Source organism: Rhipicephalus sanguineus, chromosome 11 (assembly GCF_013339695.2).
Source record: "Rhipicephalus sanguineus isolate Rsan-2018 chromosome 11, BIME_Rsan_1.4, whole genome shotgun sequence".
NCBI classification, from domain to species: domain Eukaryota; kingdom Metazoa; phylum Arthropoda; class Arachnida; order Ixodida; family Ixodidae; genus Rhipicephalus; species Rhipicephalus sanguineus.
Genome location: NC_051186.1, coordinates 87,967,212 through 87,992,029, shown reverse-complemented (window position 1 = coordinate 87,992,029; position 24,818 = coordinate 87,967,212). Strand labels below are relative to the sequence as shown.

The 24,818-nt window shown below is 45.7% G+C and overlaps 2 protein-coding genes across 2 annotated transcripts in view; both read left to right on the top strand.

The window, feature by feature from the left end:
- The window catches only part of LOC119373204 (actinia tenebrosa protease inhibitors), a gene marked incomplete at its 5' end in the record, with an annotated part of 487,018 nt that overhangs the window by 313,794 nt on the left and 148,406 nt on the right, over positions 1-24,818 (top strand). The window lies entirely within an intron of this gene.
- Positions 1,607-24,391, top strand: LOC119373205 (uncharacterized). Its single transcript, XM_037643215.1, has 6 exons — positions 1,607-1,706; positions 4,395-4,522; positions 5,664-5,729; positions 17,926-18,071; positions 18,154-18,191; positions 24,333-24,391. The coding sequence occupies exons 1-6, from the start codon at positions 1,640-1,642 to the stop codon at positions 24,344-24,346; spliced, it is 459 nt and encodes a 152-aa protein (XP_037499143.1). The 5' UTR covers positions 1,607-1,639; the 3' UTR covers positions 24,347-24,391.

Below are 24,818 nucleotides of genomic sequence, written 5' to 3'. Positions count from 1 at the left end.
CGAGGAAATCTAACAGCGTGGAGGTTAGTTTCCTGCGAACCTATTTTCAGCATCCCAATTACCTCAATCTCAGCAACACGGCTAACGAAAATATGTCGGCATATTCGTTCTTATCCGCCGCACGTTGTTACTTACGCTCCGCGTGTGCACATGCGGAGCGCGCTTAGCCTTCAACACGGCGGAAATGCGCACGGTGGCCGCTAGATGGCAGCAGATTTTGCATAAGGTCTATACCATGCGCCAGAGAATAATGCTACAACCGAAAGCAGTAAAACCAAAGAGAAAGCGACGGTAAGCAGTAGTCCCACCGTTCAAAACTGCACCACATCAGGAAAAAACTGTCAATGTTTCGCTGCAACGGCTTAGCAATGAATGCGATAGCAACGAGTTCGAACGTCACGTGAAGAACGGCAAGCAATTTGAAGCGTGCAGAGTGCTGCTCAAGCACAAACTACACACGAAAAGAACACACACAGGACGAGCACGAACAATAGTCGCAACTCGACACTAGCAACACGCCGCTCAAACACAAAGAAGGACGCACGAAACGAAGGCACAGGTATACTCAGGACGAGCGCGAACTAGGAACTGTCACAGTTGTAACTTATTTGTCTTTGAGCAGCACGCTGCCAGTGTCGGCTATGCACAACCAACTGCCTCTGCTTTGGCTGTTCTAGCTGGCAGCTCACTCCTTTCTCAAATGTGGCCGCTTCAGCGAGCGAAGTGACCTTCGTGCACTCTGTAACTTCAACGCGATATTTGCGCTGAAAACACAAGACGTACAAACCGCCCCAGTCACGACAGGGTGGCGGTTTGTGCCTTTCTCAGACGAGTGAGTAGGAATTGTTGAGACGACCATTGCTCACCGAGACCTTATGTATATCACCACAAAATCAATATTCACCTGATTTAAGGATTGCATGGTCATGACATTTATCAGAACCCATAAGCACCGGCGTACACGTTCAACATATTCTTGATGAATTTTGGTATGTTTATGTTTAGCACTGTAGGGTTCGTCAAAAAAGGGTTCGTCAAAAAAAAAGCACTGCAAATCAACCGATTTATGGTAGCACGCTGGCCCTGGTAGGAAACTGCGATTGCGTCTTTCTAGAAGCAGAATCTATTGCAGCAGTTCTCCCGTTCTTTTGCATGGAGCAACGAGAACAGCTAGTGTTCTCTTTGTAAAAACAAGCGTCCTGAGGAAAGCATATTCCCGTCGTACACAAAGTATAACGTGCACGTCAAATCGTTATGTAGGTTTAAACACAATGCTACATATCGTGTTTTCGGTATCACATAAGAAGACTGTAAGGGTCTTTGATAAGTAATTTTTTGTCACATGTTTCAACGCAGATGTTTCAACGCAGATTGTATGAAATACGAATAGTGCAATGGAAAGAAGCGATATTATACCGGAGAAGAAATTTGCTGACAAATCGAGGCAAGCGAGAACTCGCAATTCCTTCAGTAAGAATGTCTAAAAAAACATTGTGCGAAACAAGTGTGCGTAATACATATGCCATTGTTACTGCTGATGACGGAAAACGTGTGCCTAGTAAAGCATAATAAAAAAAAAACAGCAGATAGCCGCGTGTGGTGCCCTGCACCTGCATTTGTTCCTGCACAGACAATTCCAATGAACGCGGTAGCATTCTCGAATTTCCTTGCCTCTTTCCTGGCACTGACATTTGCTTCATATATAGGTGAGTATCAGATCAGCAAATGTTTTCCTTGATCTGTCAGCGCTGTCAATGAGCGTTCTCCGTGAGCAAAAATTCGAGATAGATGAAAATAAATAAATCATAAAAACTTCAGTCCAAGCGGGAATCGAACCCATTACTTCTGCTTGGCAAGCAAGTGTTCTGCCGCAGAACCACGCCGGTGCTTGAAAATTTCGGGAAAAAGACCTTATCAGAATGTGACGTGGGGCGAGGAGCCACCCTAGCGCATTTAATATTGCATCGCAGAAGCGTAGAACCGCACCAACCAAACGTCAAAGCATGTAGATAGCGTAACGAGCGGTTGGTTTAAAGGCCCACCAATTACAAAGTGCTCAGGCATGTCTTCATTGTCAGCAACAGCGTCAACGAAGCGCGCAGCTGCGCAATTTCGCTTGCTGCCTTACGGAAATGTACTGCGTACTTCGCGCATTCGCTGAAGAAAAAATTGTGACGTAGTGGGCATTTCGCATCTGTACTTGCAGTGGGCATCTTAGGACACGATGGCGAAGCCACGCCAGCGATTGACAAGGGGATGCGAATGGAGCCAAACTACGCTATCGCGTTCTGCTCTTGAAGGCGAAGTACAAGCGTCCTCCGAGTTCTTGAATTCCGTGTGGACGGACAAGTGGTTGGCAGCAGAAAATTTGCCGCTGCTAAATACAAACATTTCAGCCCTCTTCAGTTGCACGCGCAGTTAAAGCTCATATCCCTTGCGTTGAATTGCGGTATGGCTTAGCGCAACTACAGCGTTTGTGCATATAATACCGACCGACCGGACATGGTGGGCAAAAAATTTGATTAAGAAACGTTTTATAGCTCATTAAGGCGAAAGCCTTTCATGCCTCATCGAACGCGAAAATGGGCCTTCGGCGATGCGTTCCGCGACGTCGGCGTCAAGACGAATGATGAAAAAAAATCGTCGCGTTATGACGTTACTATATGACGTGACAGATCATCGAAATTAACGCCATCGTGATGTAATCATGACGTGACTATTACATAACATGCGTCACACGATGACGTCATCACATGACACCGTCGCTTGTTCAAACGTGGGCCGATCACGGAGGCAGTGTAAAACGAGGTCAGGTGCAGAACGCTTGCAATGCATCCGATTCTGGAGGCATTACAAGGCAACGTTAGGTGCAGAAACCTATAGGAGGGGGGGGGGGGGCTCGGGGAAGGATCAGCACATCGACTGAGAAGAAAAAGAAGCCCAAGTCGTCTTAGGCGAGTGCATCATAGACCCTTCGATTTTTTACATTTTTTTCAGCGTACGAATAAAAAATCATCACGTGTAGCACATATATAAATGCCAGTCGTGACACTCTGCCATGCAACATCGATAATTAGGTCTTCAGCCTCTCCAAAATGATTTCAGTCGATCTCCAACCTTGCAAATTCCTTAAAGAATGGCGGCTATCTACGAGGCCTGGGCAAATATACTTTGCAAATATATCGTGATACGATACAAGATGCACAGACGATAAGTATTCACGCAACTTCATTAAAGAGCTCGTTTCGCATAAATTCCGGTGTCGGCGGCGCCGTCCTTGGTTGTGAGCGAAAAAGGAGCGCTGGCCACGAGCGAAAACTTCAGCTAGACGCAAAGAAAGATGTGAGCTGGAGGGCGCTTACACTTTGGCTTTCCTTGCGGCACAGTTTAGGTCCCCACCGAGAAGCGAAGGCAGGCTAGCGGTTGGGAAGGCGCTAGTGTGTGTGTGTGTGTGTGTGTGTGTGTGTGTGTGTGTGTGTGTGTGTGTGTGTGTGTGTGTGTGTGTGTGTGTGTGTGTGTGTGTGTGTGTGTGTGTGTGTGTGTGTGTTTGTGCGTGCGTGCGTGCGTGCGTGCATGCGGGTGTGCCTGTGGGTCTACGCGTGTGTATCTGCGTGCGGGTGTGCGTGTGTGTGTGCGCGCGGATATCGCTATCGCATTGCACTCTTAAAGGCGAAGCTTAAGGGTCCCCCAATATTATTTACCGGTGCTATGGCTCTATATAGGGACGTCTCGCACTTCTCGAGCATTCCGGCTTTCCTATTCACGAGTATACTGCATTCGCTGAAGTACATAGTCAACTGTGATTGCACACACACACAGACACACACACAGACACACACACACACACACACACACACACATATATATATATATATATATATACACGCACACACACATACACGCCGCTCGACGTCTTGACTGATGGTAGTTAATTTGAAAGCCCAACGTAAAAGTGAAAGCATCGATGATTTTGAAAAAGCGCTTGTGATTGTCTTCCTCAAAGGCGCTCGGTGAACATTTGTTACAAGAAAGCTGTCTTTGCGCAATACACTTGCTGGGTGCTGCACCTTGAGTCAGAAAATTGGACTCCCATCCGTTTGCTAAAGTGCGTGTAGAATGGCCTATGCATTTTCTTATACATCACAAGATATCGTCAAGGAGAGTGTTTGGGGGGGGGGGGGAGGAGGTTAACCGCTCTTACAGGAGGGCTAACACTAGGCTGAAGATGACACTTCAGAGCAGGCGTAGATGTGCTTATCGTTGACAGCGCGGCTCTAGTTCTCAAACAACACTTCGTCAAAGGTTTGGCAACGTGTACTTATTCGCATATTCTTTCTATGCGCAATAAGTACCATTCCTCTGTCACTTATTGCATCTATTTCTCTTCAATATAGGCTCAGTGCTAAGCCAACATATGGAATGGCATTTCGGCGTAAAGTTGTATGAAGACACACATTATGATTTTCAACACTGGCCGACATGCAAAACCAAAGAAGAATACTACCGGGAACTGTTCCACGCCGTAAGTTCTGCCTTCTCGTAAGGCGTGGTGAAGGCGTAAAGAAATAGTTTTTTGGATATTTGTTGTGCACAGAATTGACTATTGCATTGAAACGTGAGCAAAGCAAGGTTACTTACAAACATATCCCTTTTGTCAAATTCTTTCTCCCAGTGCAGTAACATGAGGGTATGGGGTTCTACGGAGGAATACTTCATTGAAATGCGTGAAACTCAATAAACGTGTGAGCAGTTTTATGCTCATTCAACTGCAAAACATTTCTGTCCACCTGTCACGTGAGACGATCGGCTATAGTTAAATTTGTATATAAAACGAAATATATTCGAGGGGAATCAACTCCACTAAGACTCTTTTCTGAGATTTGTCGAAGTGGTCCGTATGCGTTTGCCAGTAACCACCTGCTTTTTCATCGTGTGGTGCCGTGTTGTCGCGAGCGGTATACTCTTTGTTCCAGAGGACGCGCAGTGTTACGCACTCGCATTTCTTACGCTTCGTGAGCGTTGCGGTCTTCGCACGAACGTTGCGGTCGGGTGGCACGGTATCCTCGCTCTTTTTTCTAGCGTTGTCAACGTCTTTTTGTAATACCGGCAGTAATCTCTGGGCTTACGTACAAAAACCACGATACGATTATGAGGCATGCTGTAGTATAGGACTCCTGATTAATTTCTACCAGCTGGGGTACGTTAACGTACATTTAATTCTAAGCACGCGGGCGCTCTTTGTATTTCGCCCTGGGTTATAAGACGCGCATGATTTTTCATGCCTACACATCTCCAGTTGTTCCTCCTTTCAGAAACTATACACTGCTTTCCATCTAATTGAACAAACACAAGTGGAGGAATACAAACATGCAGAAAAGTTAATATTTTGTGAAAGGTAGATTATAGAGCACAGTATGTGCATCACAAGTGACGCATACATATGGCGAGTGTTTGGAGCTCCATGAAAAATATCATTACCCTTCTAACATTCATGAAGGTTACGAGAAGAGAGCGAACGTCATGCGAAAAAACTGAAACATATTCTCTGCCTGATCAACATTAATAACTGCCTTTTGTAAGCGTTTTTTCACCTTCCGTAATTCAAAAGAAGTGATTTCCCCATAGATGCCTTCAATTCACAAACTCTATTCTTGTACTTTCAGGTAGAAAGACGATTTTCACTGCTTCGTCACGGACGTCTAGTCTTAATCAGGCATGGATATCAAACTGTAAGTTTTTGGCCACTCCTTCTATCTTGTTCTTGCTTTCTTATTTGGCTGCGCTCCTATTTAAGTAAACGTTCATGACGAAATCATATAGTGATACAAACAGATAGAAAATTGCCTTCTACGGTTTAGAGCTACAAAGGGGCGCTGCAAGGCTCCTACCTTGCAGGTTAACTTAGCAGGACTTGGCATCACTTCGTATACCTTCATGTGGATTCGTATGCTCAGAACCAGCTAGAAACCGATCGGTTTCGCTGTTCGTTTAGCCTTGCGCCACTAGTGCAAGCTACACTGTAAAGAAAAAAATATAGAGTATTTGGGGAGTGTTTCTGCCACACATCAATAATCGTCATCCACCTTGCGTACATTCCCCGCGATATCACCGCGAGTCACGGTGAGTCACGCGAGTCACGAACGGCGCGAGTCACGAACGGCGCGCGCGTTATCAGCGTGACATAGGATTCTTGATAGGAAAGTGACGAGAGCCGGGTTTTCAAGAAAGGAAACGCGAGCAAGCCAGACGACGTTTATTGTTGTATGGCAGAAATACTCCCCAAAGACTCAACATTTTCTCAGAGTTTACGCCCTGCTCTTTTTATCAGAATGAAGGGAAAACCTATAAGCTTTCTTAAAAAATTGTACGAAGGGCCAAAGTAGTTGTGGTACTGCCATCGCCTTTCGAAAGCGCGGTAAAACATTTTTTTTTCGAGCTTAGAAAGGCATCGATAACATACCAGCAACTTAATGTTCCGCTGAATGTGAAGAATGATGCGTCAGAATTCTTTTTCCTGATAAAATAAACGTGGGACGTATGTGTCCCGCTAGCGTATTGATTGTTGAAGTTCACGGAAAACCAACGCTGCTCGCTGTGGCGGGTCGTAAGGGGTGCAGATATGGCCGGCAGAAAGAACCCGGCTACTACTAGAAAAAGTGGCGTTTGGTTTTCGGTTTGTGTTTATGAGCTCACACATCCCAATGCGATAGAGCCTGTGAGAGGGTCCGTAACTTAAGCTGCGGATGCTTTGACAGCCTGGCGTTCCTTAAACTGCAGTGATATCGCACAGTGCACGGGCCCTTATCATTTAGGCTCCATTGCAGTAGTGACGTGAACAGCGCGTATAACACACAAGGACGCATAAGGGCACATAATACGCGCTGTTCACGTCACTATGGAATACCAACTAGCCTGGTCACACACCTTGCTCCGTTGCAATGTGAGCGTCGCTTCCGTGATTGAATCCACGGATTTCGGGTCAGTAGCCGATTACCGTAAGGCTCACCTCGGCGGTGGAACACAGGTCGGCAAAGTGAGCGTGTGTGGTGTGTGGGGAGACTACTAATGGGATTCTGGGGTGGACTACCGACGCGCTGATAAAGAGCGACTATAAGCCAAGACCGCGAAGCAAAGCCGTACCCATGCTGGCGAATGCAATGTCTCGTCCGGGATAGCTACCGGGATAGACCCCGTTCGTTGGAGATTCCTTGTCTTACGTTCTGCAGCATGTGGGCCAAGTAGCCCGCGATGCGTGGTGGCATTGGCCAGCCATGCGAGCTGGTGAGGCGCCGACGCATTCCTGAGGACAGAGGGGCAAAGGCACATGATTCTGGAGGCTATCCCACAGTTCGCACACAGAATCCATCAGCGTGGCCTACATTCAAGCTGGCAGCGCGCTACAGCAGCATATATATCCGCCGATATGTAAAAAAAGAAGTCTGAATAGAAGCGGCCGTCACCCTAAGTGTTAGAATGCCATCTCAACAGTAGCCGTCTGTCTTTGTGCCCTGCAGGTCCAAGGTCTGTTCTAATGACCTCTAACCATTGTTCAGCAAAATCACCCCTGAATCGACTCACTCAGACTCACCCAGACTCACATTGAGCCGTGAGTCTGAGTGAGACCAGGTGAGTAATGTTTTTGTGAGTTGGAATCCCAGTGAGTCCCACCGACGGAAATTTTCTTGAGTCTTAGTCCGAGCGAGTCCGGATGACGAAAATTTGGTGAGTCTGAGTCCGACTGAGCTCTAAGGGCAAAATATATTTCATGAGCGAGTCTAAGTGAGCTCCACAATTTTTGCCGACCTATGCCTCCAACGAACACTCTCCTACTCGAGCTCACTCTATTTTCGCCTCCAGATTTTGTCCCTGCACCCAATGCGTCCCATCAGTGACCGCGCTTCCCGTTTTCAATATCCATTTGGCGTTCTTACTGACCACCTGTTATCTTTTGTTATCATGAAGTGAATTGCAAAGGCCCATTTCCTCTTCTTGATATCTACCAGGATATCAGCTACACCTGTTTGTTTTCCGATACATTCTTCAGTCTTGATATCTTGTGCTGCTATGCATATAAATTTTCCTTCACTTACACGCTGGGCTTTCCTTAGCTTCACTTCTGTTTCTTTGTTGCCCTCCGCCTGAATTCTTGAACACCGTGATGTCCTCTGCAAACCGTACGTTGTAAAGATAGTCACCGTTAATCTTCATTCCTAATTCTTCCCTATCTAGTTTCAATACTTCTTGCAGACAAACACTAAGAGTGAAAGGGTTGCGCCTTTTTGACAGATCCTTTCTTTGAATGTCATTTTTCTGTTTTGTTGGGAGCAAAATACTCCACCGATGTTACTGTGAACGCTTGCATACACGAGGTCTAAGAAATGTCTGAAGTCCGAGATCTCAGAAGACCTGCTAACCAGAAAGCTTTGAGCAGCTGCCGACACATAAGTAGAAAGGGAATCTTTGCCATGACCCGACCTCTGAGACAAATCCCATCAGGGGGCACCTTTTTCCCGCGTCCTGGCCACAAGAACACCTGGTGAGAATTGTGAAGAAGGCATAGGAGAGCACGGCGACGTGTGTTTACAGAGTGCACTAGTTGTCGGTGCTTGCAGAATTGAGTTTTTGCTGTTACTTTGCCTTTATTAGACAGCGGTGAAGCACAATATCAGATCCTACGCGAATCACACCTGTATTGAGCGACCTTCTTCGGAGATACTATAAGGGGCATCTCTAGAAGATCCTCCAGCCCTTGGGCAGTGCCAGGTTCTTCCAATGCGAGGACGATTTCTTGGTGTTATCTCACGTTCAGCTTGGGGAAACCTTTTGTAATGTAGAAGGCTTATTCAGCATGTCCGGCTCCTACTTTCCGGGCCTGCCTTTACCCGGAAGCTTGTGCATTGGCTCTGGGCGGCTGCATAACACAGAGCAGGCTCAACGCACGGCTCGATCGCACCTGTACAAGCCGACTCCGGGTGAACACTTGACCTAGGAATAGGCAGGTCCAAGCAAAAAGTGTACACTCGGGAACGCGAATGAGCCTTGTGTAGTGGCGCTGCTCAGCTCGATCGTGAACGCGGGTCCCCCCTTGACAGCTTGAGCTGGCGACATGGCTGAACGTCCAGCGCGAATCCCGCTCATCGGCGTATTCTTCATTCGCTGCACCCCGACGTGCGTTCGCACTTCATCAAATCGGGTAGGTTCTTATGACTATTGTCTCTACGAATCCAGTTTATAGGGCGAAGTACAACATGGGGAATGCTCTACAGGGAGATGAGTGAGCTAAAGTGGAAGTGAGGCACATATGAGGTATGATAAAGAGAGAAAAAACGCAAAACAGGAAAGACAGGGTAAAAAAGCACGAGCCCTGTGGCATTAGAGCCAGTGATCTTCTACACATGCCGACTTAGCATGTTGGTCGGATGGTCGTGTCTTAGCCGCGTTGGAGGCTTTATATAGCTGAGCTGCCGTTATTTTATTCTGTGCCTCATGTTTTAAATGTCCGCGATTACATTAACATTTTAGGAAGGCTTCAATGCTGGCTGCGCATTTTTCGTACGCTTGTTTGGTCAAGGCCTGAGGTCGGTGTACAGTGAACTCCATCGCCGAGAAAACAAAGCTTGCCGATGACAAGGGTTCTTGGGAGAGCAGAATGATTTCTGTCGTGAAAGAACGCAAAACGGTGTGATGCATACCTATGTAGACTAGTAGCGGAGGAACCACATGCGAGGAGGGGGACGGGGTTGGTCAGGTGCGCAATCTGCGAGACTTCGAATACGCAAAGTGCGGTGTTTCTCCTTTACTGCTTTTGTGCATAGGGGTTTCTGAGTGGTTTGATATGCTGCAAGTCCGAGGCTGTCATGTGTTTGCAAACTCCTCCAGTAACAGTTACCTTTCTAGACCTCAAAAAAGCGTTTGACACCGTAGACCACAGAATACTGCTAAGTAAATTACCACATTATGGTTTCCGTGGGACCATATTCCAACTTGTTTCAGATTGCCTGATAGGTTGTCAACAGCCTGTATTAATTAATGATTTCATGTCTTCTATGAGCCGCTTGCGTGCTGGTGTTCCCCAGGGCTCGGTGCTGGGACCATTGTATATTAATGACGTTCCGCAGATATTACAGCCTTCTAACATATTGATGTATGCTGACGATACTTGTGTCATAGTAACAGGTAAAAAATCTACGAGGGTGGTCTGAAAAGTTCTCGGCCTCAATAAGAATCACGCGAGCGAGAACTTGTAGCTTTCATGTGCACGTTCATACAAGTCTCTGCAAGTCTCAGATGAAAGGCCATTTAGTGCCGATTAGCACTTTCGCTTTGACAGTCGATCACAGTGAGTGTAGTGTGAAGCACCGGAAGGCATGGAGAAGCTTGAGTACCGTGCGGTGATAAAGTTCTTTGTAAAAGAAGGTTTATTTCCGAATGAAATTCACCAAAGGTTTGTTAAAGTTTACAAGCAAGATTCACCTTCATACTCCACAGTCAAGAAATGGGCTGCTGAGCTTAAGCGGGGGAGAGAGAGCGTTGAAGATGACCCGCGCGAAGGGCGCCCAAAAAGTGCAACAACTCCTGAATTGATTGACCGTGGGCACGATATGGTTTTGGAAGACAGGAGAGTGAAGTTGCGTGAAATTGCCGAGGCTGTTGGCATCTCAGTGGAACGTGTATGTCACATTTTGCATAATGAACTACACATGAACAAGCTCTGTGCAAGATGGGTGCCGCGCGTCCTTACTCCTGAGCAAAAACGCAACCTCATGACGATGTCACAGCGTGCTTTGGAGCTGTATAACAAATATCCAGCGGACGTTTTGCGCAGATGTATAACAATGGATGAAACTTAGATTCACCATTACACACCGGAATCGAAACAACAATCAAAACAGTGGACTGAAGCCGGGTCATCTGCACCAAAGAAAGCCAAGTCAGTTCCCTCCGCGGGAAAGGTGATGGCCTCTGTTTTTTGGGACGCTAAAGGCATTCTGCTTGTGGATTATCTTGAAAAGGCGAAAACCATAACTGAGGAGTATCATTCTGACCTTTTGACTCAATTGAATCAGAAAATTCGTGAGGAAAGACCAGGCTTGCAGAAGAAGAAAATCATCTTTCATCAGGACAATGCACCGGTGCACAAAGGACATCTTGCAATGGCTATATATCGCGATTTGAAGTACGAATTGTTGGAGCACCCACCCTATTCTCCTGACTTGGCCCCGTCGGACTGCCACCTGTCCCAAAACTAGAAATCTTTCTTTGTGGGCCACATTTTTCATCAAATGAAGAAGCGATTGCTGCTCTAGATGAGTACTTTTCAGGACTTCCACAAAGTCATTTTAAAGACGAATTCCTGGCTCTGGAATATCGATGGACCAAGTGTGTAGAGTTGAGAGGAGACTATGTTGAAAAATAAAAATAATTTTGAAGGTCCAAAACGCTTTTTTCTACATCAGGCCGAGAACTTTTCAGACCACCCTCGTAAGTGATCTTGAATCGAAGTCCAACATCGCATTGGAAAAGGTTGCTCATTGCTTATCGAATAATAAACTCTCTATAAATACCGATAAGACTAAATGCATCACATTTCGCTCTAGGTTGAAATTCGTCAATGCTTAAGATGTACACATAAAAAGTAACGATTTCGTGATCGAGCAAGTAACCACAATCAAATATCTTGGCGTCACTATAGATAACAACTTACATTGGCAGATGCAGATTTAGAATGTGTGTTCCAAATTAGCCTCAGGGTGTCATGCACTTACTCAGGCTCAACATTTTAATACCACCACTCTAAGCATAATTTATTGTGCTTTCATTCATTGTCACATCTCATATTGCATTGAGTCTTGGAGCGGCACGTACACAACTTACCTGGGCCCGGTTAGACGACTCCAAAACGGGCTGTAAGAATCATTACTAATTCTAAGTATAACGACCTCAGCAAACATTTGTTTTCCCGATTACTTATTTTGCCCTTCGACAAGCTATCGAAATTGAAACTAGCGAAATATGTTTTTTTTTTACACACAGTTATGAATTACAACCGCCCTTTACATGTGTCGATGTTTTCCGCCCCTTTTCGTTCTACCAGACAACTAACATTTGGTAAATGGAATATTCCACGAACTAACAACGTATATGGTGAACGGCTTTTACAGTTCGTTGGTTTTAAAAGCTCTAATATTATTGCTTTTGAAGTAAAAATGTGTGCTAATTTCACTAAGGCACCAGAAAACCACTATTTAGAAGAATGAACTGATTTTTTGAAGTCCTGTCATATTTAGTCTGATGACTGTCTTAATTTTAGTATGTAAGTAGGTGTTTTTCTTTTTTTTCTTTCCTTTGTTGTAACGGTTTTCTTTTTTTTTACTCTTTGTGCGGTTATTTTATGTAATGTATTGTTTCTTTGCTGATTCTTTATTGAATATTACATAACTTGCTTACTTACACTTCCTCGAAGTGCCATTATAAAATGTTTCTTTTGGACCCAAACTAGCCTAAGGCTATGGGTCCACGCAGTGTACGCAAACTTTCTGTAAAAAAATGTGAGCAATAAAATTCAATTCAATGTCCTCACTTTTCCCACTACTTATCTTTGTCCCCTCTCTCTAGCTTTCTGCCACCAATACTCTAGCCGTACGTCTCCCGCTTATTTCTATCGCGGGCTTCTTCAGCTTTCCAACGTTGTCTCTAAAACCTAAGGCTTCATGTAGGCTCATGCCCAAACCACGACCTGCTGTACTCCTGACCTGCCCAGCTAGCGGCGTTCTGCGAAGCTGCCTGCGCCGGCTCTCGTTCCAGACTTCGCCGCTAAGGGGACGCTCGAGTTACCCCACTTGAGATTTGGCGGATGCGTGGGTGCACAGCAGTGCGCGCTGCACGAGTGCTTTGTTTCAGATTGCTTCATCGCAATACTCATAAGCTTGGTCGTATTTTTGAATTACTGCAATGCCTCTAATGGTAAGAATATTACACGGAACATCATCCAACACTTCACAGTCTAGTTACAAAGGAATCAACTGCCTTAACTCTGGGGAACATTTCGACCATCGGTAATCACTTTCTTTTATTGTTTCGTTGGTTACGATTTCGCTTGGGGTAATCATAACCGACAAAACAATAAAAAAAGTTATTACCGAAGGTCGAAATGTTCCCCAGAGTTAAGGCAGTTGATTCTTTCGTAGATAGACTGTGAAATGTAGGCTGGAGCGGATACAGAGAAAGAGAAGACCAGTGAGAGGCTCTGCTGGTGACGCAAGACCACCCTGACAAGCAGCTACGATTGGTGAACAGGGCTCGGGCGGCGGCAGCGAGCCATGTCTACCTGGACTGAGGAGGCCACCCACCTTAGGGCTGAAGTACGAAGGGCCTGGTCAAAAATAAAGTTCATTTCTTTTTCTGTCGGTTACGAAAATGAGCAATGATCTTACCTGTCGATGAACAAATCATAGAAGCCCAAGAAACAGTGGCGGCGCAGTGAAGCGGACTTACGGGCCCGCGCCCAGGCACGCCACGAACGCTCAACATAAATTTTTGTTTCTCGCCTAAAACAAAAAAAAAACACTCCGATTAAACTTTCACAAATCAATGTCCTTTGTTTACTCTTCCCAACGAGACCAAGCGTGCATTTTTATTTGGAATGCATCACCACTCTACATGTGCCTGAACGTGGGGCATTTCACACATTTTTCAATGTTTGCGCCCCTTCCACTTCGAAACTACTTGGTCATTGACTTCAATATATTTTTGACACGCTTAGTGCCAACTATGCAGCCATAGTGATATAGTCCTATTTTGTCTGTAATGTTCGTAGAATTTTTAAAAATAATCAAAATGGGCGCAGAATTGCAGCATTGCTTCACCACAAAGCACATCGTGAGACAAAGTAGTGGTCGTCAATGGGCGATAATAAGATAGTGCCATTCCTTTTCAGTACACAGCACATATTCAAGGCGTTCCGTAAAATATTGTATTCTTTAGAGTATTTTTTCGCAACCTATGTTTCCCCTACTACGGCAAAATTCAAATCACTGTAAAAGACAAGAAAAATTTTTTTCCAAAAATTACTTTCCGAGGGCAAATAGTGCACTGATATGAACGTCCACAATTTTTTACAATACAATTGGAGGGGGTCGAGCGCAATGTCTGGGACGTTTGGCGTGGAATGACCCCACTGTGTGTCAACGCTCTTCCTATACAAATATCGAAACACCTTATCTGCCCATCTAATCTCCTTCATATTCCTTAGCCTCTCTCCGAACCTCATTTTCCCCAAAATTTGCCCACCCCATAACGCCCTTTACAGCCTCATTTGTCGTCTTCCTGTGAGCGCCCAATGCGAGGCGGCCCACAGTCCTTTGACTCACATTCATTTCTGACTGTACCTCTGACATCATGCACAACACTGAGTTCCCGAATGTAAGCCCCGGAACCATTACACCTTTCCACAGACCTCGAAGCACGTCGTATCTATTGTATCCCCACTACGTTCTGTGCTTCATTATTGCAGCATTCCTCTTTCGCTTCGCTGCCGAGGCTTTTTCCTGTACATCCATGACCTATCACCCTCATTTACCCATACACCGAGGTACTTGTATTCGCTTACCCTTGGTCTTTCTTGGCCGTTTCCTTTTTAGAAACTATAGGTAATGACCCGATCCGTATTGCGCATTTATCATAAGAATTACGCGGTAGTTATGAAACAAATGAGTGGCAGGTGAATATCATTGAGCCGAGTATTAGTTATTAACCCAGGTCTAGAGAGAGAGAGAGAACTGGAGAATAAATATGATATGAAGGTTCGCTACGCGATAACACGGTATAACGAAGGTGATTACGAGAATTCGTCTACGGTCTTCTCACTAGTAAATTCCGTGGCGCGTAATCGTTGCGATTTTATAATAGTCAGAAAAACATCCCAACATTTTTCTTACAGCCAGGAAAGCAATGTAATGATGTGGAAGTTTCAAAACAGACCACAAAGACATATGAGTGGCAGGTAAAGACAACAGAGAGTAGGACAAATCGGTTGAAAATTACGAAGAATGCTTCTGTGGTGGTAGCAAGATGATGATGATGGTGGTGGTGGTGGTGGCGGCGCTCCCGACCACACGTCAGACATGAAAGGAGCGTCCTTACGGCCGCCACCTGTGATTGCCTTATGCGGCATCTGGCGCTGCGGTTTTGCAAGCCGTGTAGCACCTGCCATGTTTCCTCTATGCCGCACACACGACGTAGTTGAATGGGCTTACTCCGGTCGCATGTCTGCGAGCTGGCTACAGCACTCACTAACTACTTGCTAGGTGCACATCTCAGAGCTAAGTCGAGGAGAGCAGCCAGGCGGGCGTCGGCGCCTGGACAGAGCACGAGAACAACGCAACACTTAAAGACTTCAAAGGGACCGACAACTGCCCAGTACATACAATGAAGTGACTCCATTGATGGAAAGATTGTCCGTCGCATTGACTCAAATTAATCCTGTTTTTAGATGCGAAGCATCTTATGGCAGAGTTCAAACCGGTGGTGTGCGGCGAGACAACCCTTACTGCGCATGCGCAAACCCTCTCCACCCTTTTCCACCCCTTTCTCCTCTCCCCTCCACTTCTACACTTCCCCTCCCCCTCTGAAACGTCGACTCGACATGCCGAAACGCTGCTTCGCATCACCTCATGGTCCCCTTTAGCGGGAGATGGTGTGATTTTTTTTTCGTGAGAATTGGATTTGTGTATATTTTTCTTGATTGAAATTCGCGAAAAATGACCTGTGGCACGTCTGGCGGCAAAAACATACACGATCCGATGTACCCGGCCACGTGAGCGTTGATTTCTGTGCGCGGTCGACAAATTTTCTGCTTATTATTGAAATATTCGTTTCTCTATATTAAATGGTATTAAGTCATAAAAATGTACATATGGGCCTGCGTTAGTAGTATGCATTAAAGTGGGGCTGCCGCCGCGTGACGTAATGATTCCATCCTCGTCGGCGCGTCTTGAGCAACTTTACAGCGTGCTCATGCAACCGTGCACGCAGTTTCCTGGTCGTTAAGACTTGGGAGCGACATAGTTTTGCTACCTACACTTCGTCTCAGAAATGACGCGCGCTGCTACTCGGTGCGACCGCGCATATGCTTAAGGGATGTTTTTGATGACTGGGCTCGTGCATCGAAAGAGTAACGATGCTGGGACAAGCCAACCACGACACAGGCGCAGGCAACCTTGGATACACGCGCCCACAACGCGGTACAAATACAAGGAAGACGTGTATCTGGCCACGTCATCTGATTATAACAGCTTTTATTTTCAAAAATACTTGTAAAGCTCTAAATAAAGGTGATTAGGCATAGTTACCGAAACTCCTGCGAAAGCAAAAACAATAGCTTTCACAAATTGCGAGAAGGGCTGGCGGCGTCGCTATCAATTCTCAGCGTTGCTGGAGGAAAGGTACGTCCGTGTTTAGAACCTTTCAGATCAAAAAATACTGCTTGTAAAATAACTACGCGCTTTTGTGATTTACCACTGCAGCTACAAACACTGCGAAGGGTGAGCTTTCTGTCGAGCCGTAAAAAAGCAGGTCGAGAAAAATCAGTTGTCGATTTAAGACCTCAACTGCCCTACCCGTCTATTCAATCTCGACCCGGTGCGTTCAGCGGAGAAGCCTCCTGGACTCAGGAGCCGTGGACCTTTGCCGAACGCAGACATCTTGGAAGTTGACTACAGTCGCCGAAACTTCGTTCAGTGCATCAGCTTCTAAAGTTTCACCGCCGGTGCAGGCAACGCAAGCCGTCGTATCAGGCTCCCACGGATCAGCGTCACGGCGTTCTCAAAGCGAAAAGCAATACATGCAGGGATTCTGAGCTAAAGAGCGTTTATAACAAGAGAGGGCCTGGAGATGAGTGTGTGCGGTGCAAAGCGTGTTCTGGAGGTGGGGAAGCCCGCCTTGACACTGCCAGGATTGTGCTGGGCAAGGCGACTGCGGGCCGAAACGGTTGAGACACGTCAGTGTCTCACAAGGGTCTCTCAGTGTCTCACCAGGAAGCACTGGTGGTGGTTCCTCAGTGATCTTGCATGACACGTCGCCAGGAGCACACGTGCAAATCACGCTACGAATGTCCCTGCTTAGACCAGCAAAATAAGGTACTATTAGGTACTTCGTATCCAACCAAAGTATGTTAATTCGTTTCGATATTATATTAAGAATTCAAGCCTAGGGCACTAAAAATTCATTATCGATTTTATAGCAGTTCGCTATGACCAATTTTTCATGTTTAGCATGTTTCTTGATTAAATAATATCGCTTCGTGACAACGTAGGTATTTTTCAGTGATGCCGTTAAAAAAAGCAAACACTAATTTATGCGCATTGCACGTATAAATATACTTTTAGATGTGATATTGTGTTTAGTATATGGAATGAGTGATTGTAACAAAATGACAAGAACTTTGGCTTTCAGCTAATGCAATGCAATAATAGTGCTTGTTGCGACGTGTGACATTGGCCACTGATTACTCATGTTTGTCATTGTGTTACATAAGCAGGCATACACCTTATGAGAGTAAAATTAAAGGAATGATTGACAGCAAGGACTATGTAACACGCGCTGTCAGTTTCTCCTGCAATGCGTATGGGTGTTGCGAGTTTGTGACACCAATTTCCGACTGTTAATATCACATACGTGACGTAGCAGCCATTGCCTCCAATCGTACGAAATCTACAATTATGTGCAAGCAATAATCGGACCGGGTTTTATAAATGCATACAGCGGGCATTTTTTGTTAGGTTCTTGTGTCGCTAATAAAATTATAATGCAGATTATCATGAATCTTAATACCGAAAATACGACTAGTTCTTTCTTTGGCTTATCTCAATTATTTTTCCACGTAGTCAAGACTGTTTGCAATGAATTATTTTCAACTTTTTCCCAAAGCTAACACACACACAAAGCAACGCCCTCTTTGGGGGAGAATGGAAGAAATGCACCATAAATGAAATCTATAAAAACTGGCATTCGCCACATACTGCAAGTATTCGAGCACAGGCACGCGACAATGAAGTTATCATCGTAATTACTAAGTAAGTACGAGACGACTTGTTTGCTTATGAGTGACAATTCTAAATAAGCACTGGTTGATTTTTGTGACAATATCTATTTCAGACGCACTCTTACTCTTGCCAACGGAAATGAGGCCACTGGTAAGCAACAAATAATGGTTGAGGCGAGCAGCGTGAAAAAAAGGTTGTGGCGTGACAAGGACGGCCGACAGTGTGCTGCACTGAATTTGGCCCTTCCATCGATCAAAGTTACCTTTTTCATCGCCCAGAAAACATTTCGGTGGATGTGTGAGGCACTCGTTCGAAGAAGTTGACTAATCCATAACTGAAGGGTTTACAAACGAATATATTGCTCGGAGCCATGGACAAACGGTAGAGGGTCTGTCACTCTATGTCTTTAAGAGCTTAATTAGAGACTTCGCAATTTGTAATACGCGCATGAGGAGTACCACGGTACAAAACTTCCATAACATGGTTCGGTGTGGACTACTGAGAGTTCTGTGCCCTATAGTTCACATCGGGAGCTCAGTACACACGATGTCATAACCAGGAGTGTCGAATGGATCCCGCACCTAAACCGTAATTACAACCACATTGCTTGCAAGATTGTGAACTCTAAACAAACATGAACCGAAAGAAATGATACTAATAGTAGCCAAAGGTTGAACACGAAGCATGAAACATGAAAGTTGTAACACAGCACGACTAGAACGAAAACAGAACTAACAGGTGATTCTTCAGAATAATTACTGGTTCAGTCGCCGACATTCTTCAGTATGTTTGTACGGCTAACGAATAGCGTCGCGTGCGTAAACTGCGACGGATGAGTTGCGCGTGCTCAGGGTTATACAAGTATCGAAACGGAGACTGTTACACTTACGCACTTGGCTGTATCTTTGCGTGGCACAGCTGAAACATTGTCTCCAAACAATCTCCCTACTGAAACTCCGGGCGTCAGGTCAAATGGACATACCAATATGCACAGCGAGTCAAAAAGACGGATACAAAGGAATACCAACAAAATCACTAGCAAACCTCGCCGAAAACCGAAAACCTCGCCCAAATCTACATTTTCCGAACGTGCCTGAGCCAGAATCGAACATGGACTGAATATTAACGCTGATTATTTATTCTTAACAGAATTGTCTAAATTATTAGATGTGAAGCATCTTATAGCGGAGTTCAATCCGGCGGTGGTGGTGGTGGTGTGCGGCGTGACCACCCTTACTGCGCATGCGCAAACCCTCTCCACTTCCCTCTCCTCTCCTGCACTGGTTCCTTTATTTGTCAAGGTTATGTAACCCTTACAGCCTCCAAGTAATAGTTCCTAGCTTCTGCTAGTTTCTCACACCCTTGACAATTCCTTTCTTTTAGGAACATTGCGGTTTCTCATGGCATCTCGCTCGAAAATGCTCTAAGGCAATTTTGTCTCGCACAGCATCATATGTCCCCAGTCTGTCTTGCTAATTCCCCCCCCCCCCCCCCCCCCGTGGCAGTACTCAAAATACCCCAATAGACGTCATGCGAACCGCCTGACAGTTTCGAAATTACCGGGTTCCGCTGATGAGGAGTTTATTCGAATACATATATATGTTAATCTTTATCGTTTAAAAAATGTTTTCCTCAACTTTCAGTCCTTGCAAGGCTCAGGTGACATTCTACCTCTAACACTTAAGGGCACTTCATGTGAAAGAAAGGCTTGGCGATGCGGCCCGCCTGTCTTGTGGCCGGTCTTGGCTGTTAGCGATGCGCTAAGGTCACCGCAATAATGCATCCACCTCATCGCGCCCTTCCTTAAATGGTGGGATGAGCTTATTTGGTAGCTCGACGTGGAGCCTGCCGCCATACTCTCGGTAAGCTGCCCAATAGTCATGCTACCCGCTTTCGCATCCAACTCACGCAACGTGAGCTCGAGCGCTTTACTCCCTACCCTTAATCTAGCTTTTGCCTCCGCCTCGGATTGTTTCGCTGTATTGCGGTCAGCCATACCTTTCGCGTACGCGTTCTTCGTCTGCCATTTCTTTTAGCGCTGCGCCAGCCTAACATATAGCCAGTCACCACCAAACAATCAATACAAGCTCCGCCCACATAACGGCGGCGAGTGTTTTATTCACCTACCTAGCAGAGCCGTGCATACTTGCTTTCTTTCGAATCGTCAGTAATTTTCTGTGCTAATATGACTAACGCGCATATCGAAAACTAAAAGTTGATTGTTCCTACTTGAAATATCACCTTCAGCTAAGCAGCGAAGTCCAAATCTCTGATGAAATTTGCGAGGATGTACAAGATTTCGACATGGAACCAGCGACACGATCATGTTGCTGTATGAGAGCACCTACTACCTGAAACACGCGAAAAGTGCTTGACGCCACGAAAAGGACCAAATTTGATTGGATGGAACGTCTATGCAAATTTTCTCTGGTTTGGACAGTTAGGACTGTTGATTGAGCTCATACGCATTCGTCGGTTGTAAAAGAGTGTAGTTCCTTTCCAACTGCCGTAAGCCTATCCGCCCCCATCATGAACCTTCAGGCACTCATTCAATGTGATACTCTTCTTAGGCAGCATAAGAGCAGCGCCACGGATCCTAGATATGTCATGCTTAGGATCTTCACGTCGCAAGGCGTGTGACACGAGGACGATGGAGGATAAGGTACGCTACAAATATATGGAAGAGAAAAACACACATTACCCACAGCTATACGGGTGCATGCACGGGGGTTCGTAGACAACTAAAAGAAATATATGTCGTCGCAGAAGTACTCTGAAAATTCCGGTAGTTTGTGAGCCTCGATGTGTCAATTAGGTGGAACAGTCGCTAGTGCGCGAAGGCTAGTCACAGTGCAGACAACGTCGTAACGATCAGGCGAAGCCGCAAGGAGAAGGCGCCCACAGCTCGGTGGACGTGGCCGCAGGTTTGTCTGTTGTCTCGAGCCCGACAACGAATAGAGGCGTTCGATGTCCTGAAGAAGAACACCAGCCGCACGTATTTCCAGCCTGTAGTACATGCCAGAAATGGATCGAGCCGGCTCTGCCGCCGCAGGCTGCTCTGTAGGTGCAGATTTTTTCTTTTCTTGATGACGAGCAGTCTGCATTACTTGAATTGGGCAGGACGTCACGCTGGGTTCACGGGCGACGCCAGCGGGAGGTGCGGGGGAAGTTGCCCCCTAGGATTTCCGCCTGCACATTGGAAAATTTAACGCTGCGCGAAACACACGAGAACTAGAAAGGAACACTTAAACAGTGTTCCTTTCTGTTGGAAGCTTCCTTCAGCGACACTAACGCATGCTCCCCCTAGATGACCCTTCCATTTTGCGGAGCTCGGCGCAAGTTGTGCTCACTTTACAGGAGGGGACGTGGAGGGGTGTGTATGTCTTTTCGCTAGATGTGGAAGACTTGTACTGCTCTATATCCCTTAAGGTATGCTCAGTGCTATTAGAGATAAGTTTGAGGACTTCGTGGAGTTGAAGTTCACCTGTGCCACTGGAGGGAGTAGTGTTAAGTTTCTAGAATTATTAGATTTTTACCTTCATTCCACTGTGGTTAATTTCGAAGGTCAGCTTTGTGTACAGCGCAAGGTTGTCTGTATTCGCTCCTCGCTCGCTCTGATTCTGTCTGACATGTATCTCACTATCTTTGACAAACGTGTACACAGCTCCCTTGTCCAGTCACACAAGGTTACCGTTCTCAGGTATGTGGATGACTACCTCGTGGTTGTTAATGAATTGGCAGGTCCAATGTTAGAGCGTACAGTAGAAGCAATAGCAGATACCTTTAGAAGCACATCGCAGGCTCTAATATTTACGTGCGAGCGGCCTAGTGAAACAGCGCCCATTCTAAGTTAGTGAAGAGGGGTGTCGCGATGACGTGCCTAAAGGAAGCACTAAGTAAATGATGCGCACACAGAGCAGGATTAAGCTTTCAAAATCGGGTAACCAGGATGACCCAAGCGGCTTTTCCTTCATTTTTAGTTTCCAGCGTATGCGAGAAGCTTCTTCAAAACCTCAAAAAGGAAAGGCAGGCGGATAGCGCAGATAAATTAGCCGATAAAAAGAGTGTGCACGTTATCCCCTATTGGCAACCCTCTCCCCCATGCCGAAGAGCAAATGCATTTCCCAGCGAGCCTGCCCTCTGAAGAAACTCACTTGTTGCGGCTAACCCTCGCCCTTTCCCGGTAAAAAGATCTAGCGTCGTCCCTGTTGGCCCACCGGGTCGCTCCATGTGGTGGCTACAGCAAAAGAGTAGTTTAAGCATGGCTACCAACACGTCATGGAGCCACAAAATAATGCTTAACCTTGCCCTGATGCACTTGAGAAGGAAATATTTATTCACAAGGGTGTTAGCCTTTTAGTTACCCGACTACGAATGAATCAACTCGCTCATATGAGCGGTTAATACTAGTCTGCTCTAAGTGAGGGGTGTTCCTAGATCTACGGTCGTCATGGTGGCGTACAAAGGGTGAACAGCCTCGGCTCCTTCGCAAGTACGCTCCGCAATCAGTCGCTGGCTGCTTTCTTTTCAGTTTACGAATGGTCTTACTATTGCGATGAAAAAACAGATTACACTTGAGCTTCGCCTTCAAGAGTAGAACGCCATAGCGTAATGGGCCCCGTGCTCATCGCCTTCGACCATACATGCTACCAGGAAAACAACGTTTGTGCCCGTAACAGACAGAACGCGGTACATAAGCGTTCCGTGCAGTTTGTAGCACGAACCACCAAGCAAGCGCGTTACATTTTGGATGGGCTCCTGGCAATAAAATGCGCATTTTGCTCTGCTACCTTTTCGCCGCTGCTGTACAACAAACGTAACTATTCGTGTGACCTTAGTTAGAATTTGGGACTCCCGCTCTGTTTGTCCCATGGTGAAGGAACATGGTGGCAGTGTTCACGAAACTTGGTCCGCATACAATTGTCACGGAAAGGCTATTCCTGCAGATCTCGCCAAGGGGGAACTAGGTTACAAGCCTCTCGTGGCGCCTTTATACTCGAAACGCACCTTTATACCTCGAAATGACAGGCGCTAAACAGTTCTCGCAACTCCCCATGAAAGCTTCGCGTGAAAAACTGAACCTCGAAAGCATACGAAAGAGTATGATAGAATGTGCGAAGAATCTTGGCCGCCAAGCACGCGGCACTAAATGTGTTTGTAGAAAACTATTGTCGAGCATTTAAGTAAATGTGGGAGAAACGTAAAGGATCAAAGGCACGGAGGGAAACAAGATAACGACACTATACAAATGCTGCCAAAAAGGAACGAAAGGAAAAAGCTTACGACAATACAAAGGGCCCTGCTAAGTGGTGCCTGTCCTGGATGCGCAAGGACGTATTCTGGCACTAAAATTTTATACCAGGATTAAGCACCTCCCTGCCGCATGAAATTTCACTACCTTCAAGGCGCGTTGTAATGAAGCGGCATGTAGAGGGCGTTCTCTTAAATGCACTTCGATAATAAGTATATGAATATTAGTTTGGCAGCGGTGAAAAAGAAGTACAGAGCAATGACGAAACAATCAGGTTACCTGTTTATTGAAGCGTAATCGCTACAGGCGTAGATAGCAATATAAAACTAAAATGAAGGCTTGCCTGAGCAGGTGGAAATCACGAAAATGTACCAAGGGTTGTTAAGAACAAGAAGGCTTGATAGATAGTCATCGCCACGCCGTAATAAAAGAGATACGAGTATCCCCACCAAAGAACGCGTCAGTATTAAAAGGCGCCATACAACGTTGTCGACACTAGTATTGGTGTGCGGCTACATGAATTTAACGTCATTCGTCCTAACGGTGATAGTCATCCAACTAACTTCAATACGCAATTGTCTGACTTTCCTAGTACTGCCAAATTTAAAGCTGCCTTATTGCTGATACGTTCCTGCTTCCTTGAAGCGCAGTCTGCGATTTTTAGGAGCGATGAGATCGTACCGCGCTCAATGAGGCAACGATGCCTGGCATCTATCGTTTTAGGACATATCGCTCGATATTTCCGACACCGCCAGGATGTCTGGCAAAAGAAAGTTATGTTCTGTGCTTGAGAGCTTAAACAGCGTTGTTCGAGTCACTTTAAACACAGGTTTTAACGTGCTATAAAACAAAAATTTCGAGCCATCTTAACATAGAGAATTTTACTTGTATGTTTACCGGTACGCTCCCGTAAGCATCTCTAGGCATTTTATTTAGATGGTTCTAGCTATGTAGTGCACAAAAGCGACGATAGTTTAGTTTTGTTTTGAACTTCATTACCAACTTTTCTGAGACGTAAAGCTTGCCATATCTCTCTCAAGGTATCCCGTTCTAAACAAATATTAAGCACACTGGCATCGATCTGGGTGTGGTTCCAGGGTTTGCTGTGAAGAGTGGCATCTGCACTCTCAATAATCTATTGGTGGTGTCAGATCCCGGCGTGCTTTCTACTGAAGACAAGCTCACCAAGTTATTTTTATATGCGTAAGTAATTACCACGCTCTCACAATGACGCATTTTATTTTAGATGCGCGCATACTGAACGATATCAGCTGGCTTACAGTAACTACTTCGATTTCTGCAATTCGCAATTATGTGAAGCAAAGGTTTGCATGCTCGCAGCCTCCGCTGAATCTTACGTTGAACTAAACTTGTGCAACGTACTTCTAAATATTCTTCATCACAAGAAAATATTCAGTCCTGTCATGTAATAATAAGAACAACTTAAAATGGCCGTACTGTCACCCAAACCCTTGATCGTTTCCTTGGGACCGTTCATCACGTCCTACATACTTTTAAAGTGCTGT